The sequence below is a fragment of the Chaetodon trifascialis genome, chromosome 2 (genome assembly GCF_039877785.1).
Source record: "Chaetodon trifascialis isolate fChaTrf1 chromosome 2, fChaTrf1.hap1, whole genome shotgun sequence".
Classification (NCBI taxonomy): Eukaryota; Metazoa; Chordata; class Actinopteri; order Chaetodontiformes; family Chaetodontidae; genus Chaetodon; species Chaetodon trifascialis.
The window spans coordinates 31,620,304-31,639,006 of NC_092057.1; the positions used below are offsets into that span (position 1 = coordinate 31,620,304).

Genomic DNA, 18,703 nt, shown 5'->3' on the forward strand with positions numbered 1-18,703 from the left:
TCCTCTGACCACTCCCCTAGTGCCACCAGCATGTCAAATTCTTAATTTTTCCAGGCTTTAGATACACACACAATACATGCTATCAGAATCACTTCATTGTTGGTTTGGGTCTTCTCATGAGAAATTGTTTCCAAAAGTTAAAAAAAATACTCCAAATGGCATACCTTTGTCAATCCCAGTAATGATAACTGACTGAAAAATCAGCACAGTAAACAGTGTGAAATCATTCTGATAGTTATTTGAATGAACTATTTTAATTCTAACAATAGACATATTTAGTATTTGTATAGCCTATCTATATGTTTTACTGTAATGGTATGTGGCTGAAAACTCAACACATTCTCCATGCCTAATGGTCATTATAAAGGTCATTATATACACACAGAACCTGAATTTTCTGTGCAACACAGAATGGTGATCAGGAAATACGTTTGGAGTGCTGGATTAGAAATATGTTGGATTTACCTGTGTGCACCTCAAAAAATAAAATAAAACAACATGCACACACACACACACACACACACACACACACACACACACACACACACACACTGCACTGCTATTAAGATGTGAGTGCATATAAGAACACAGACAAATATGAAAGATGAAAATGTTGTTATTAATAGAACACTGCAGCAAGCATACACTCCGGAGGCCCCTTGAAATTACAGCGCTACAAGGACAGAGAAACGAGACGCCCACATTAGTAGGAGGAAGACACGGGGAACGATGAATGGGAAAAGAGCAAAAGCAAAATAGTGAGAATAATTTAGATCGACCTACGACCATGAGAGGAAAAGCAGACAATTGTGGGGCGACGACACAAATGAAAATCCTACCGATCTGAACGCTCGGAGATCCGCACAAACCCTCGCGCCACAGAAGTGTCACCACAAGCAGCAGCTTCATGATCGTATCCAGGCTCTTCACGCGTCGCCACAGCATCCTTCGGTAGTGGTCCCTACCAAATATTATCTCCATCACAGGCGATGCGAGCTCATGTCGTCATTCTATTTTCGCTCAGAAGCTCGAGCTCTGCAGATGCCCTAACCTCTCTCTTAAGATGCGCGTGCCGCTGCTGCGGCTGCTATACTGGGGGCGCGCGCCGCGGAATGCCAATGAACACCGATGAGGCACGAGGGAGAACCGAGAACAGCCGACAGTGTGTAAAACAGCGCACCAAAACGAAGCTTTAGGAGAGTATACAAACGGAAACACAACTGATGCATAACGGTGGACTAGGACTTACGGTAACACTTTACTTGACGCCAATCTCTATAATGCATTAAAACTATACTTATAATGAGTTATAATGACATTATAGCACTGTTTATAAACACTCATAAATGATAATAATGCCTTATAACAATAATCATAACACACTATTAAGCATTTTATCATGACTTAAAAGTTCAGGTAAACTCCCTAATAATGCCCACAGAGATAATGCATTATATATCTATTTATAATTTATAACTGGCTTCTAAACGTGTAGAACTATCATTATAAACACTCGTAAATTATCATAAGGCTTTATAACAATAAGCATAACACATTATAGAGCATTTTATGATGGCTTATAAGGTCAAGTATTACAATACTTCATGATTGCTGATCCCTTGCTAACCATTGTTGTTGCAAGGATCAAAGTGTATTATAATTATCATAGTTGTAATACATTAAAACTCTTTATAATGCCTCATAATCACTGGTATAATGCATTATAATGTGATTATAGCTTACTCTAAATGGTCACAGGGTGCTTCAAGTAAAGTGATGAAACTTCTAAGGTATAGGCACACATTACAAGCTAGTCATAAGTCACTATAAGTGATTTACTTTAAGAAAAGTAAAAAAAAAAAAAATACACATCTTTTAATCTATGCAAGAACAACACAAAACATTGCAAAACTTATTTTTATTAGTAAATGTGACTCATTCAAAAAACTGTATGTTTGCTGTGCTTTCTTATTTCATGAATAAGGTGGCCAAGAATGCCTTCTCTGTGACTTCTTCCCAGCCAGTACTCCCACTCAATCATCCTCAGGTATTCTTTCAAGAGCTTTGTGGTGCGGTTCCCTCAGTGGCACCAGATATCAGCCTTGAAGGTCTGCCATGCTCACTCTAGATCAGGCATGGGAAAACTACGGCCCGGGGGCCACATGCTAAATGCTTTAATCCGGCCCACCAAACTTGAAAAAATTAAATGAATAAACCTTGTTAATGTTTTATTTTCCCTGCAATTCTGATGTTTTCCCACTAGATGTCGCACTCTACATTGGTTTTGTTGAGGTGAAGCATAGGAAAATCTCTGGCGGACAGCGCAGAAGATGCTGGCATTGTTCGGCTAGACCTACGTGTGTGAACAGACCTTCAGCGTCATGAACATCAACAAAGCCAGCCACAGATCCAAGTTAACAGATCAACACCTCAGATCCATTCTGAGAATCGCCGCAACAAAACTAATTTCAGACTTTGATGCACTGGCTAAAAAAGGAGACCAACAACACTGTTCCCATTAAAATTAAAAGTGTCTCCGTAATGCGCACGTGAGTGCAAGTTCTCAAAATAAATAGTGCGCGTAGATCAAATCTAATGCGCTCCACAGACTGACTTGCTGCCACTGTTTCGACCTTGCACTTGTCGTTGTTGACTTGTGGCACTAGGGGGAAACAAATTGAATAGAAGGAGCAGGACAAGTACATCTGCATCTCCTATCGTTTTTGGAAAAAAAGACAGTCAGGAGGAGAGTGATGGTGATATCCTGAAGGATAACAGAACTTTCAGTGCTTTAAAATAGAAATGGTTAGTAATAAGACCCATTTTAAAGTCAGATATTTTGTTGTAATACTTTTCCTCATTTTCATTTGAAATTAAAGCACATGTTTTCTCCATATACCAAGATGTGTATTTTTTTTCTCCAATGAGGTGGGGTTACCAAAGCACTCCATCCATCTGCTCCTGGTCCGACCCCTTTGTCAAATGTTAGAACCCATTGTGGCCCACGAATCAAAAAGTTTGCCCACCCCTGCTCTAGATGCTGCGTGTGGGCTCTTGTGACAGGATCCACAGTGGCACACTGTGTAATGGCCATACCCATGTTGAGTCAGTGCCCTGTGATATGCTCGCCATTTATCTGACACAATGCTTATGCCTCTTCTAACATGCTGCACTATGGTTGGCAAAAGGTCTCGCCTTGAACACCCTCTCATGATCTTCAGGACTGGCCTTTTGGTCATCAGTCCAACCTCTAACATGCCAAACACCCATTTTTTCATCGTCAGATGAAGTGATATACAATTACACACTCCTGTGTGGAGTTTGCGTGTTCTCCCCGTGTTCACCTGGGGTTTCCTTCTTAATAACCCCCACTAAAAACATGCAAGAAGATCACCACCTGACCAATGGTGACGAAGAAGTACTGGTCCCCGGGCGCCGGCGTCGGCATCGGCTGGCAGCCCACCGCCCCTGGTCTGCCGCGAAGGATCGACAGATCAAGGATGGGATAAATGCGGAGAAAAATTTCACGAAAAGCATGGCATGTAGTGTGCAACTAACTTACTGTGTGATGTGATCAATTAAGTACGTTTCTTCTTTTTCTTAGAAGGAGTCTCTAGCTCCACACATCTAAACCTGTTGTTTGATCAGGGGGATGAGGGATAGATGCATTAATTACTAATTAATGCATGGGAATATTTGTAGAGAAATTTCTAAAAAAAATATATATTTGTTGTTCGGAAAAGTCATAAGTTTGAGAAAAAAGTCAAACATCTTAGGAAAAACGCTGTTCAATTTTGAGGAGAAACGTCAAAATTTAGAGGAAAAAAATCACAAAATTTTGAGGAAAAAGTCACAATATTTTACATTTTATCTTTATGGGTAGATAGGCCACCGGCTGGTCTGACTTGAGTGATCATGCCTTGTAAATACGTAATTCAGGTGCTGGAAAAAAATTAAAATGAGCCTTTAAAGTGCTTGAAAAGTGTTTGAATTTGTTACGAGCTTTTAACGGAACCCAAGGATGCAGACCAGAGTGAAGGCAGCTAAAAGAACAAAAAATTTATTAATAAAGAAAAGCGCACTAAAAATGAGTGGAACAAACAATGAACAACAAAAAGCGCACTCTAACAGAGTGGAGATAACTAAGGGAGCTCCGTAACGACGGGTCTGAGGCAAGGCACACGTGGAAGTGGCAGACAGGCAACTGAAACAAAGAAACACACATTTAGTGATGGCACAAAGAAAACACAATAGCACACTCACGATGGAACGAGAGAGAAAGTACTCACAATACTGAATCACAACCAAAACACAAAAACACATTAGCATACTCACGATGGAACGAGAGAGAAAGTACTCACAATACTGAATCACAACCAAAACACGAAAACACATTAGCACACTCACGATGGAACGAGAGAGAAAGTACTCACAATACTGAATCACGACCAGGCCTGGAAACGATCTCGGGAGGAAAGAGACTGGAACAATCTGGCAACAGCTAGGAGAGAGCTCTCTCCTTTTAAACTGTGCCTGATGAGCCTGATGAGCTGCCGGTGTGCTCTGGTAGGCAGAGCTGGCCAGGTGCAGGGACACACCCAGCTGCACAGACAGGGGGAGACAGACAGACAAAACCACAACACATCTGGAGCTATGCAATGAAAAACATTTTTTTTTAAAAATTGTTGACAGAGTATCAAGGCAGCACGTTGTGGATTTTAACTGTGATACAGTTTCTGTCAGCCTTGTATGATCTAGAAGGTTAAAATGTGCTAGATTAACTGGAAAACAAGAAGGCACAGATGGACTTATCATTTTGCCTGAGATGAAGGTGCGAACTGTTTGTCTTATCCTTGAAATTTTATTTGTAAAAAAGGCTGCAAAATCATTGCATGACTTATTGGATAGCAGTTCAGGGGGGACTGATGCTGTGGGGTTTGTCAGTCTATCCACAATAGAAAACAAAGTGCGGGCATTATTACAGTTTCTGTTGCTATGCTGTGTTTGCTGTTGCTGTGTGTGTGTGTGTGTGTGTGTGTGTGTGTGTGTGTGTGTGTGTGTGTGTGTGTGTGTGTGTGTGTGTGTGTACGTGCATACCTATGTGTATCTATGCTGTCTTTTATTTGTTGTATTGCTTTTATGTAAAGCACTTGGGCTGCTCCTTTGTATGAAAAGTGCTATATAAATAAAGTTTGATTGATTGATTGATTGATTGAAATCTAATATATGCCCTTTGTTATGTGTTGAACGTGTTACTTGCTGAGATAGGCCAACATGATCCAGAATGTTTAAAAGTTCTTTAGCACATCCATCTTTGAGATTATCAACATGAATGTTGAAGTCACCCACTAACACAACACAGTCAAAATCTATACAAACAACAGACAGTAGACATTAGATTGCAGACCATGTTTCAAGAGCATCTGCAGCATTTTTGGAGGAGACATCTTGCTCGGTCTGCACAAAGCATCTGAACTGTATGATTTTATTTGCCAGGTTCTGATCTAAATCAGAAGGGTGTAAGGCACAGAGTGCATCAGCCTGTTTATGAACAGTGAGCAAATCATCAGATTCCAAGATCAGTAGAATCCCAAATCTGTCAGTGATGTTCCTGTATTGCCTCCATTCTGTGGGCTAAGCAGCTGCTTAGCTTGTCAAAGATGACATTGAACGTTTCTATTTGATATCACTCCCGGCCTCTCAGTGTTACCTCATGCTCTGTAGATTCACCTGGAAGTGCTTTGCGCCTCTTGACCCTCTGTAGTTCATCACAATATGACTGGCATACACCAGGAACACTCTTTGCAGGTCTTTCAAAATGGTCAAATTGGTCTCACTGTGATACAACCCATGATCTCAAAGATTCTAACAGACAAATGGTTGTCATCAGATCCAGGTCAACCTTTTGCATTGCTTCACTTGTCACTTTAAATCTGCCTAAGACACTGTCCCAAAACTGTGCCATAAACAACATATCAAGACTGCCTAATTTTGAGCACAGTCAATCAACCAATCAAACTTTATTTCTATAGCACCTTTCATACATAAAAATGCAGCACAAGGTGCTTGACAAAAGATAAAAACATAACATAGCAATATAAAAGCAACTACCCCTCCCAACACACCCGCAGACATACGTCATGCACACACCCACCCGCACACAACCACACACATACACATACCCACACACACCCACCCCAACGAAAATGGCAGGGCACTGAGGCATCATGAGAGGAAAAAGGAAAAGTAAACCACCTACGGGGAGCTCATCCGCACTGCGAAGGATCACCGGCCGTGGCCACAGGGAGCGCCGCCACAGCAGAGACCCCCAACCCAGACAAACCGGGGTGGACTCCACACGCAGTGCAGAGCCCCCCAGTCCTCTGGGCCTGAGGGGTCCCCAGGACGACGCCCCGGCGGGCAGACCAGACACCCCTCCCAGTGCGGAGGCCCCCCATGAGGAAGCACTGGAGCTGAAACCTAAAAGACAATAGAATTAAATGACCTAGAATCTAAAAGACAATAGAATAAAGGACCTAAAACCTAAAATTGAATAAAATAAAAGGACCTAAGAGCTAAAAGACAAAGTACTGAGATAAAACATGTCTGAGTTAAAAGAGTATAAGAAATCAATCGAAAGCTAAACTAAAAAGGTGAGTCTTGAGCCTTCTTTTAAAAATATCAACAGTCTCTGTGGTCCTGATGCACTCTGGCAGGCTGTTCCAAAGCTTCAGACCATAATGGCTGAATGCTGCTTCCCCGTGGGCTTTGGTCCGAACCCTTGGAACAATCAAAAGGCCGGTGCCAGAGGACCTCAGGATCCGCGAGGGCTGGTATGATAAAAACAGGTCAGATAAATAAGATGGCCCAAGACCGTTAAGACACTTAAAAACTAATAAAAGCACCTTAAAGTCGATCCTGAAACACGCGGGGAGCCAATGCAGCGATTCTAAAACCGGTGTAATGTGCTCCCGCCCTCCGGTCCTCGTTAGCACACGTGCGGCTGAGTTCTGTAGTAACTGTAAGTTATAGATAGTCTTTTTGGGAAGACCAGAGAGCAGGGCATTACAATAATCTAGACGGCAGGAGATAAAAGCATGTATCAGCACCTCCGTGTTAGCCTCAGAGAGAAACGGGCGGACTCTGGCTATATTTTTAAGATGGTAAAAACCAATCTTTGTTATATTTTTAATATGGGGAATAAAACTGAGCTCAGAGTCTAAAATGATGCCCAGGTTCTTAACAGATTGTGATGGTGTAAAACCTTGTAGTTTTGGTAAAAGTGTCTCTCTCACAGTGCTGCTGCCTCATTGCGTGTTTCACATTTTTCTCCCATATCAGATGAAATGCTCTGAAGTACGTCTCTTATTTGTGCATAATTTCTACAAGGTGCCCTAGATGCATCGGCACGGCAACACTAACGGACATCACGGACTACATAAACTTTTGTGTGGAGAACACTGTACCCACCAGGACTGTACGGTGTCACTCCAACAACAAACCCTGGATTAATCCTGACATTAAGGCTCTTTTAAAGGAGAAGAAGAGGGCCTTTAAGTCAGGAAGCAAAGAGGAGCAGAAAACTGTTCAGAGGGAGATCAGAAGGAAAATCAGGAAGGGGAAGGACAAATACAGGAGGAGAATGGAGGAACAGCTGCAGGAGAACAACACCAGAGGAGTCTGTAGAGGCCTGAAAACCATTTCAGGCCACCAGAAGCCAAACTCTCAGGCAGCCGGGGATTCAAAATGGGCAGATGAGCTGAACAGCTACTTCTGCAGGTTTGAGGAAGCATCTGCCCCTCCCCCAGCTGTACCAGCCCTGCAGCAGCCCTCCTTTGTTCTGCCAGCACTCTGCCCAAGTACCACCCCCCCGTGCAGTATTCAGCTCACCACCTCCAACGCCACCCCCCACTGTTCCTCCCAGCCCCCCAGCCACTTCACAAGACACTCAGCCCCCTCTGCTCCAACTTGTCTCTCCCACCTCTCCAGGTGAGAAATCAGCTCAGGAGGTTAAAGACCAGGAAGGCTGCAGGACCGGATGGCCTCAGTCCCAGACTCAGATCCTGCTCTGATCAGCTGAGCGGGATCATTGGACATTTGTTCAACCTGAGTCTGAGGCTGGGCTGCACGGTGGTGCAGCAGGTAGTGCGCGAGAGAAGAAGAGGTCGCAGGTTCGATTCCCGGGTCGGGCCTTTCTGTGTGAAGTTTGCATGTTCTTCCCGTGCATGCGTGGGTTCTCTCCGGGCACTCCGGCTTCCTCCCACAGACCAAAAACATGCTCATTAGGTTAATTGGTGACTCTAAATTGCCCCTAGGTGTGAGTGTGAGTGTGAATGGTGTGTGTATGTGCCCTGCGATCGGCTGGCGACCGGTCCAGGGTGTACCCCGCCTCTTGCCCGTTGACAGCCGAGATAGGCTCCGGCGACCCCGAAAGAGATAAGCGGCATAGAAAATGGATGGATGGATGGATGGAGTCTGAGGCTGGGAAGGGTGCCGCGACTCTGGAAGACATCCTGCGTGGTACCTGTGCCAAAGACCCCACATCCTAAGGACCCTAGCTGCTACAGGCTGGTGCCACTAACATCGCACCTCATGAAGGCCTTGGAGCGGCTGGTCCTTGCCCACCTGCGCCCCCTGGTGAGCTCGTCCATGAACCCGCTGCAGTTCGCGTACCAGCCTGGCATCGGAGTGGACGATGCCCTCATCTTCCTCCTCCATCGAGCCCTGTCTCACCTGGAGCTGCCGGGGAGCTCTGTTCGGGTCCTTTTCCTGGATCTCAGCAGTGCTTTCAACACCATCAGGCCAGCCATCCTGAGGAACAAGCTGGAGCTTTCAGGAGTAGACCAACACCTCACATGCTGGATAGTGGACTACCTCTCCAAACGCCCACAGTATGTGAGGACACGGGACTGTGTGTCAGGGACTGTCCTCTGCAGTGTGGGGGCCCCAGGGAACGGTGCTGGCACTGTTCCTCTTCACCCTTTATACAGCGGACTTTTCCCACCTGTCACCCACCTGCCACCTGCAGAAGTTCTCTGATGACTCTGCCATTGTCGGCCTCATCACAGATGGGGACGATAGGTCATACAGAGGACTCATTCAGGATTTTGTGGACTGGTGTCAGCAGAACCACCTGCTGATTAATGCGGATAAAACCAAGGAGTTGGTTGTGGACCTCCGCCGCCGCCGCCCACACTCTCCCCCATCACCAGTGAACATCCAGGGAAGGGACATTGAGATGGTCACATCTTATAAGTACCTGGGTGTTCATCTGAACAACAAACTGGACTGGACTCATAACACCACTGCACTTTATAAAAAAGGACAGAGCAGACTCTATCTGCTCAGGAGGCTGAGGTCTTTTGGGGTGCGGGGGGCACTCCTGAAGACCTTCTATGACTCTGTTGTGGCCTCTGCCTTGTTCTATGATGTAGTCTGCTGGGGGAGCAGCATCACAGCAGCTGACAGGAAGAGGCTGGACAAACTCATCAGAAAGGCCAGCTCTGTCCTGGGATGCCCTCTGGAGCAGGTGGAGGAGGTGGGGGAAAGGAGGATGATAGCCAAGCTGTCCTCCATGACAGACAATGACTCCCACCCCCTCCAACACACACTCACTGCACTGAGGAGCTCCATCAGTGACAGGATGCTACATCCAAAGTGTGTGAAGGAGCGGTATCGCAGGTCTTTCCTTCCTGCAGCCATCAGACTTTACAATAGAAACTGCTCCAAGTAGGCGGTACAATGATCTGCATAACATTCTGTGCAATAACTGAACTGAACAATTTTTTGGGAAATAATCTGTGCAATAACCTGGGCAATAATCTGTGCAATATTTCAGTACATAAAAGCCTGTAATCTGTGCAATATTTCTCTGTAAACTGCAATATTTTAGGTTTGTAAATACTATTCCCGGTACACTCTTTTGTATATACTTTGTGTTAACTGCATGCACTTTGTCTTTTAATATTCTATTCTGTTATTGATGCTGCTGTGAAATTCGGAATTTCCCCTCGAGGGACGAATAAAGGAATATTGAATTGAATTGAATTGAATTGAATTGAATTGAATTGAATTGAATTGAATTGAATTGAATTGAATTGAATTGAATTGAATTGAATTGAATTGAATATAAGGACTGCATGAGGTCAAAAAAATGACTTCCATCTTGACAACTGCCTTCAATACTGTTGGCACCCACCAAATTTAGAGAATGCGCTGTGCAGGGTATATAATGGATTAAGGGGTTCTTGTTCTTCAAGTGAGCGCGGATGTTACTTGCATTATCATATGCCTGACCTCGGCAGTTTGCAATATCTAGGCCTAAACTGTCAAGCATAGCCATTACAGTATTGGCCAAGCTCTCCCCTGTGTGATTCTCAGTTGGCTCAAAACAAACATTCTATTATTTTTCCTTCTTCATTCACAAATTGAAAAATTAAGGTCAGCTGGTCAATATGTGACAGATCAGGAGTGGAGTCCACAATCACAGGAAAGTACTTGGCATGCTGTATTTCTGCAGCTATGGTAGCTTTCACTTTGTCGCCCATTTGCTTTATCAACTCCTCATATATAGTGGATGAACGATAGGATGTGCTTCCCCTCGCCTTTTGACCATACTTATTCATGTGTTCAGCCAGGAAAGGATCAAACTGGGAAATGACCTCCAGAATGCCAAGAAAGTTACCATTGTGTGGTGTGTGTGGAGCTGCAGTCCTACATGCTTCTCTGCGCCTCCATTAGAGCAGTTACCCACCCAACACTCCATAGAGACTGTGTCTGCCCCCGACCACATAAACTAAGTAAACCAAAAGTACAGAGGAGTTAAACATAAAAATCTAATTAAAATTAAAACAACCACTGCAATAGTACAAAAAGATAGGAGAATTAAATGTGGACTCCTGAAAAAAAGATCTCTGTCCTCTAAAGCTGTTGTAGGAAATGAGTTAATATCAGACCATAATATTGATTTATTTTGTCTGACTGAAACCCGGCTGTGTCCTGAAGAGTATGTGAGCCTAAATGAAGCTACTCCTCCGAGCCATATTAATGCTCACATTCCTCGTGGCAGCAGCAGAGGAGGTGGAGTTGCAGCCATTTTTGACTCAAGCCTTTTAATCAACCCTAAACCTAAACTCGACTATAACTCATGTGAAAGTCTTGTTCTCACTCTTTCTCATGAAAAATGGAAAACAGTGCAGCCAGTTTTATTTGTTATAGTATACCACTCTCCTGGCCCCTACTCCGAATTTATAGCTGAGTTCTCTGAGTTTCTATCAGGTTTAGTCCTTAAAGCAGATGAAGTAATTATTGTAGGTGACTTTAATGAAAATGTCGACGTTGATAATGACAGCCTTAGCACTGAGTTTATCTCAGTATTAGACTCATTTGGCTTCCATCAGAATGTACATGAACCGACTCACTGTTTTAACCACACCCTCGACTTTGTTCTGACATATGGCATTGAAATTGAAGACTTAATAGTCTCCTCACATAATCGTCTTTTATCGGACCATCATTTAATAACTTTTGAATTCATATGTAGGGGGACTACCTTAATTTGATGTTGCATTCGTTGATAAAATGACGGGGCACCACCTTCCTCAGCTAAGAAGGATTGCAGAAATTAACTGCTATAACGCTGATAAAATACTAACAAATGAATTAACAGTAAACCAGTCTGATAATCTGGAGTGTAAACTCTGGATCGTATATATTCAGCTCAAAAGGACACCGTCTAACCAGGACTTATATCAAAATCTCATTTATTAAGCAGGATAATGAATGATATATCATGAATGGTACGACAGAAGATATGAGGTGATATGACAGAACACAAAAGAAATTTATAGCAACACGATGACAAACAAGTTTGGCGATAGTGAGAAGTAGTTGTAAAGGGGATAATGGGGACGCAAACGTAAAGTTAAGGGATTAAACGAGCAGTTGAGAGAATTTGGATAAATTAGCAGCATCTTAACCTCACGGACCAACTCTTATTCAAACCCGCTGAGCATGCCTACTGGATTGCTGGCGTCCTGGTGAGTTCTGCTCTGAACTAACTCGAAGATGCCCAGGTGCTCGTCCGTGGCTCGATCTGCTCGGTGGTCCGGTGGAAGGCCCAGGCACACCGAGGTGAAGAGCTGATGTTGGACGGTGATGTCTCTCGAACTGGGTTCTACGGTGTCGGTTACAGATAAGGGACGGCTCCGGATGGTTGTTAACCCAGACCAAGGATCAACAGCTGGCTGCAGGGTTTTGGTTCGGTTGAGTCCGTGACGGATTACTTTAGACTGATAGTAACAAAATTGATAGTCTCTTCGATGGCCGATCGAAAAGGGTCTACAAAATTATTATTATTTGACTAAAATTTACAGACTAAAACAAAAACGTGTGGCTTAGAAAAAGGAAAGTTTACGGCAAAACTATAGAAACACGTCTTCGGAAAATTAAATCACGCTACTCGGTATGGCTTTTGCGTAGCTCGAAGACGGGAAAAACTTAAAGAGCAAAACGACTGTACAAAACTAAGACAACTAAGAAGTAACAAACAAAACTAAACATAACGTAACATAACTTAAGACAAAACTGAGTAACGCACACTGAACTCATGCTGCGGCTGCAGACATTTAAATCTCGCTCGGGGCGTGTCTAATGGGCAGGCCGTCACACACGTGATACGGTTTGTGACGCGCAATGTAAACTCGCCTCATGGAGCTGGAATTAATTAATGATTCATACGAGGGGCTCATCTGCTTCTCACTATGGTCAATCACATATATTTTGAATGGACGATTTTCAATGACATTTCAACATTGTTCACAACATGCGTTAGGCAATTCCTATGATTGGATGACAACATTAAACGATAATCATGGTGACAATTTACAATACTCGTCCTACTATGAATGAGGACTCAATGTATAACTGATACAAAAATAAAGATAAAGAAATAGAGAAAGGGAGACTATATTTGCCAAAATGATTATCACGATCACGGTTACTTATCGATAAATGTGTCAAGTCAAGCATATTCAATCTGACGGTTAGGAACCTCTGGATGGCAGTATGGTTTTATGGTGACAATTCAGACAAACTTTTATAAAACCGTTAAAATCACAACTTTGTCATACTTCAGGTCAGAGATACTGGGAAAAGACCAATATTATGCATACAATGAGTCCTGTAGGGTGGAAACATCAAAAGTTAAGTTTAACATAGAAGTTTGGTGGAGTATTGAGAAAAAGCACACAAGCATGCACCAGTTGCTTCAGGAATGTCCAATTTACAACCCATCAGCATATGCTGATTTTTGTGGGTTCCTCTGAGGCATGTCCATTAGTCTCTCCAGACAGTTTTATTGTCTTGAGCCCTTAGGGCTATTGGGGAAGAATTAGCCTTAACATGGGACATCCTGGGTAGGAGATTCCCATGAGGTAAAGGCATTGACCTTTTGGCTCTCCTCCTTCAATGTGTGAGAAGAGTAGTCGTTAAGCCAGACATCCTGTCTCTCTCCAAAATCACATTTCATTATAAGTAAACCAGATGGTCTATAATTCAATCAGTTGGCTGGTTTACACTTCCATTTCTCATGAGAAGTCAGAGAGGGTAAGAGAAGGTCAGTTAGAGGCCAGTTCAGCTACACATATTACCAGACTACCAGCCAGTAGGCAAAAATTCTTATACCAGACTGACTGACTGACTGACTGACTGACTGTCTGATAGTGCTGTAGCTAAATTTAAGGATATGATCCCATCAGTATTTAATTCAATGCCATGTCTCAAGACAACAGAGGATTCCTATGCTAACCTCAGTCCCTCCCAGATTTACTACCTGGTTGATAGTGCTACAGGTTCATTGTGTATGACACTTGACTCTGTTGCTCCCCTAAAAAAGAAGATAATTAAACAGAGGAGGTTAGCTCCATGGTACACTCCTCAAACCCGTAAATTAAAGCAAACTTCACGGAAAATAGAAAGGACATGGCGTTCTACCAATTTGGAAGAATTTCAGTTCGCCTGGCAAGACAGTCTTAAAATACACAGGAAAGCTCTCTGTAGTGCTTGGGCAGCCCATTACTCTGCACTAATAGAGGAAAATAAGAACAATCCCAGGTTTCTCTTCAGCACTGTAGCCAGGCTGACAGAGAGCCATAATTCTGTTCAACCATGTATTCCTTTAGTTCTGAACAATAATGACTTCATGAGCTTCTTTAATGATAAAATTCTATTAGAGACAGAATTCATCAGCTCCTGCTATCAACAGGTATTTTTTTGTCAGTTTCTACAGAAACTGTAGAAACTGTTGTTCATCCTGTCGCAGTTTTGTGTCAGTGTCGCAGATTGTTTTACATGTGTCGACCTTCACCAACTAATTTCAGTAATTTCATCATCAAAATCATCTACCTGTATTTTAGACCCCATCCCGACTAAGCTGCTTAAAGCAGTTCTACCTTTAATTGACTCCTCTGTATTAGACATGATCAATCTGTCTTTATCAACAGGCTATGTACCACAGTCCTTTAAAGTAGCTGTAATGAAACCTCTACTTAAAAAGCCTACTCTTGATCCAGGGCTTTTAGCCAACTATAGACCGATATCCAACCTTCCCTTTCTCTCAGAAACTCTTGAGAACGCAGTTGTTAATCAGCTGTGCAACTTTCTACACAAAAATAGTTTATTTGAGGATTTCCAGTCAGGATTTAGAGTGCATCATAGCACAGAGACAGCACTGGTTAAAGTTACAAATGACCTTCTAATTGCATCTGATAAAGGATTTGTCTCTGTACTAGTCTTATTGGATCTTAGTGCTGCATTTGAAACCATTGACCATGGTATCCTATTGCAGAGACTGGAACACTTCATTGGCATTAAGGGAACTGCGCTAAACTGGTTTAAATCCTACTTGTCAGATCGCTCTCAGTTTGTACATGTTAATGACGACTCCTCTGTGCTAGCTAAAGTCAGCTATGGAGTTCCGCAGGGTTCTGTACTTGGACCAATTCTATTCACCTTATATATGCTTCCTTTAGGTAAGATTATCAGGAAGCACTCAATAAATTTTTATTGCTATGCAGATGATACCCAGCTATACTTATCAATGAAGCCAGAAGACACCAGTCAGTTAACTAGACTACAAGCATGTCTTCAGGACATAAAGACCTGGATGACCTGCAATTTTCTGATGCTAAACTCAGACAAAACTGAAGTTATAGTACTAGGCCCTAAAAATCTTAGAAACTCAGTTTCTGATGATATAGCAGTTATGGATGGCAGTCCAGCACCACTGTAAATAATCTGGGAGTTGTCTTTGATCAGGACATGTCCTTTTACTCCCATGTAAAACAAATTTCAAGGACTGCCTAACATTGCAAAAATCCGGCATATTTTGTCTCAAAATGATGCAGAAAAACTAGTCCATGCATTCGTAACTTCTGGCTGGATTATTGCAATTCCTGACTATCAGGCTGCCTAAATGCTGCAGCACATGTTCTGACAAAAACAAGGAAGAGAGATCATATTTCTCCAATATTAGCCACTCTGCACTGGCTCCCTGTAAAGTTTAGAATAGAATTCTCCTACTTACTTACAAAGCCATAAATGGTCAGGCACCTTCTTATCTTAAAGAGTTCAAAAGTCTCCAAAAGCAGAACAGGAGCCAGAGCATTTAGCTATCAAGCTCCTCTTCTCTGGAACCATCTTCCAGTCTTTGTCCAGGAGGCAGACACTGTCTCTACATTTAAGAGTAGGCTTAAAACTTTCCTTTTTGATAAAGCTTATAGTTAGGGCTGGCTCAGGCTTGTCCTGGACCAGCCCCTAGTTATGCTGCTATAGCATTAGACTGTCGGGGGACCTCCCAAGATACACCAAGCTCCTCTGTCCTTCTCTCCCTCTCCATCCGCACGTTCTCATGTCCTACCACGGCGTGTTACTAACTTAGCTCCTTCCCCAGAGTCTCTGTGCTTTGTCATCTCGCAGGTTCCTGTGGATAGTGGCTGAATCTGGATTGTGGATTACAGCTGTGTCTCCTGCCATGGCCCTGCCTGACATCCACTGCAACTACTACTACTGTTATTACATCCACTGTCATTGTTACTGTGTCACTGTCTCTATCTCTCCCTGTCTGTCTGTCTCTCTGTCTGTCTCACTCTCTCTCTCTTGCTCTCTCTCTCTCACCCAACCGGTTGAGGCAGATGGCCACCCACCCAGAGCCTGGTTCTGCCTGAGGTTTCTGCCTATTAAAAGGAAGTTTCTCCTCACTGCTGTCGCCAAGTGCTTATTCGTGAGGGAATTGTTGGGTCTCTGTAGATAAAAGAGCTCGGCCTGTACCAGCTCTATATGGAAAGTGTCCTGAGACTACTTTCGTTGTAATTTGGGGCTATACAAATTGAATTGAATTGAATTGAATTGAATTGAATTGAATTGAATTGAATTGAATTGAATTGAATTGAATTGAATTGAATTGAATTGTTGGAAAGGAGGGTTCGGCCGATAGTCGAACCTCAGATTGAAGAAGAACAATGCGGATTCCATCCTGGCCGTGGAACAATAGACCAGGCACCTCATGTACAAAGGGTGCGTACGCACAAAAACTTGGCGTACACTCTTTTTCAAGGCAAAGTTCAGATATATCTGAAGCGAAATGTGCGGTGCGTCACGTCAACTTCATGGCTGGCGTACATACATTTCTACAGCTGTTGATCCTTTGGTGACACTTAGAGGTGATGCTGGGATGTGCACATCAAAGACACATGAACTGTGCCAGTCGACCACAAGCCGAGCCATGCCAGCCGTGTGGGACGGAATTATCCGCATGTCAGCCAGGTATATCAAATTCCCATACAATGCAGCTGAACAGGTCAACATTAAAGTGCAATTTGCAGCGAGAGCCGGTTTTCCAAATGTAATCAGAGCTATTGACTGCACACACATTGCTATAAAAGCGGCATCATCACATGATGAATTTGTATATGTCAACAGGAAACATTTTCATTCGATCAATGTACAGATCATATGTGATGCGCAAATGCAATTAACCAACATTGTGGCAAGGTGGCCTGGTTCAATGCATGATTCATACATTCTGAGTAATAGCATGGTTTGGAACAGACTACAAGCTGGCACTGTGCACGATGGGTGGCTTCTTGGTGAGTAAATTTATTTGTGTAATTGTCCTAATATTAATCCCTATGATGCGCATTCAGCATGTGCACCCTCAAATTCTATCCCATCTTCACAGCATCATTACTAGTCAGTGGTTAAAGTTGCTTGTGACTTGCTGTTTCTTGCTGGTTAAACTACAGCTTAAGATCTTTCTACCAAGCCCCTGATTGTCTCTGTGTGCAAAGTACTCATGTTCATAACCTCATGCGTAAAGTGTGAAATGTCTTAATCAGCCTCACCTTTTCCCCGGCGCACTTCTGCACTAATTTGCAACAAAGTGCGTGATCCATGTAAGTAGTGTATAAAATTAACAAATGGAAACCGTAAATCCAGTTTACTTTGTCTGCTTTCAACTGACCCCAGGTGACCGTGGCAACCCACTTAAGACCTGGCTGATGACCCCTCTCAACAACCCTTAGACTGACCAAGAACGGAGGTACAATGACCTCCATTCCCACACTCAGTCAGTCGTTGAGATGACAATCGGTCTGACGGTGGCGCTGCCTGGACAGGACTGGGGGTATGCTGCTGTACAGTCCCGAGAAGGTGTGCCGCATTGTGATGGCATGCAGCATCCTCTACAATGTGGCACACTGGCACACTATAATACTGCCAGAGCAGCATGTCCCCCCACCAGATGAACCAGAAGCTGGACCCATGAATGTGCATCCTACCCAGGAGGCCCTTCGGGTCCGGCAACAATTGATTGCATGTAAAAGAGGCAAGGACGCAGAATTCACTTATTCACCAATGCATTTATTGATTCACCAATATTTGTGAGGACACCTATTAGTTGACCTAGGCGATCATTCATGCCACCTATTGCTCTAATGATTTTTTTTTTGTGACTCCAGCACAGCACGGGTGAGGGGCGGACAACAGCAACAGCAGCAGCAGCAGCAGGAGCAGCAGCAGCCGGTGGATGCGACATACTGGCACCGGAGACGCTGGGGACGGTGGAGGAATACCCGAGTCTGTGGCACGTGGCTGCAACTGCGTGTCCTCTCCTGTGTTTCAAAATAATAAATTGAGTAATCAAACATGAGTTTAAGTCTTTGATATCCTCTTTGATATGCTGCCATGTTTAAATTTAAATTCAAAAGATTTCAAACCAAATAATACCAAACATACAGCATTTACACATGAACCTTTATCTTACACGGCTGTGAGCAGGCTACCGTATGAACACATTTGCTGTGAGTTACACAAATACATAGGTATTTACCTTGGGGGTCATCAGAGTCACTCACATGTGCTCCCACCACCCCTGAGAGAGCAGTGTCACCCACAATTGCGGCAACTCTCTGTTCAAACGGTGTGGGCCCCTCTTCTCCTGTCCCCCACCTGTTTTGGCCACACTTTGGTGGTGGGCAGCCACCCTCCGCTTCATATCAACCTTAATGTCGGCCCACTTCTTTTTTACTTCTGCTTGTGTGCGCTTCTCTGTCCCCACAACAGTGACAGCCTCACACACACTCTCCCACTCACTCCTCTTCCGTTTGTTGCTTATGCCGGAGGACAGTGTGCCAAAGAGCACATTTTT

The 18,703-nt window shown here is 43.5% G+C and overlaps 1 protein-coding gene across 4 annotated transcripts in view; it reads right to left on the reverse strand.

Annotated features, from left to right (window-relative positions):
* The window catches only part of LOC139347667 (glutamate receptor 2-like), a 236,651-nt gene extending 235,534 nt beyond the window's left edge, over positions 1-1,117 (reverse strand). For all 4 annotated transcript variants that reach the window (XM_070987431.1, XM_070987415.1, XM_070987407.1 and 1 more), the window contains exon 1: positions 840-1,117. In XM_070987431.1, coding sequence (XP_070843532.1) covers positions 840-981 — 142 coding nt within the window. In that variant the 5' untranslated portion in view covers positions 982-1,117. The remainder of the gene's footprint in view (positions 1-839) is intronic.
* Between the last annotated feature and the right edge of the window lie 17,586 nt (positions 1,118-18,703).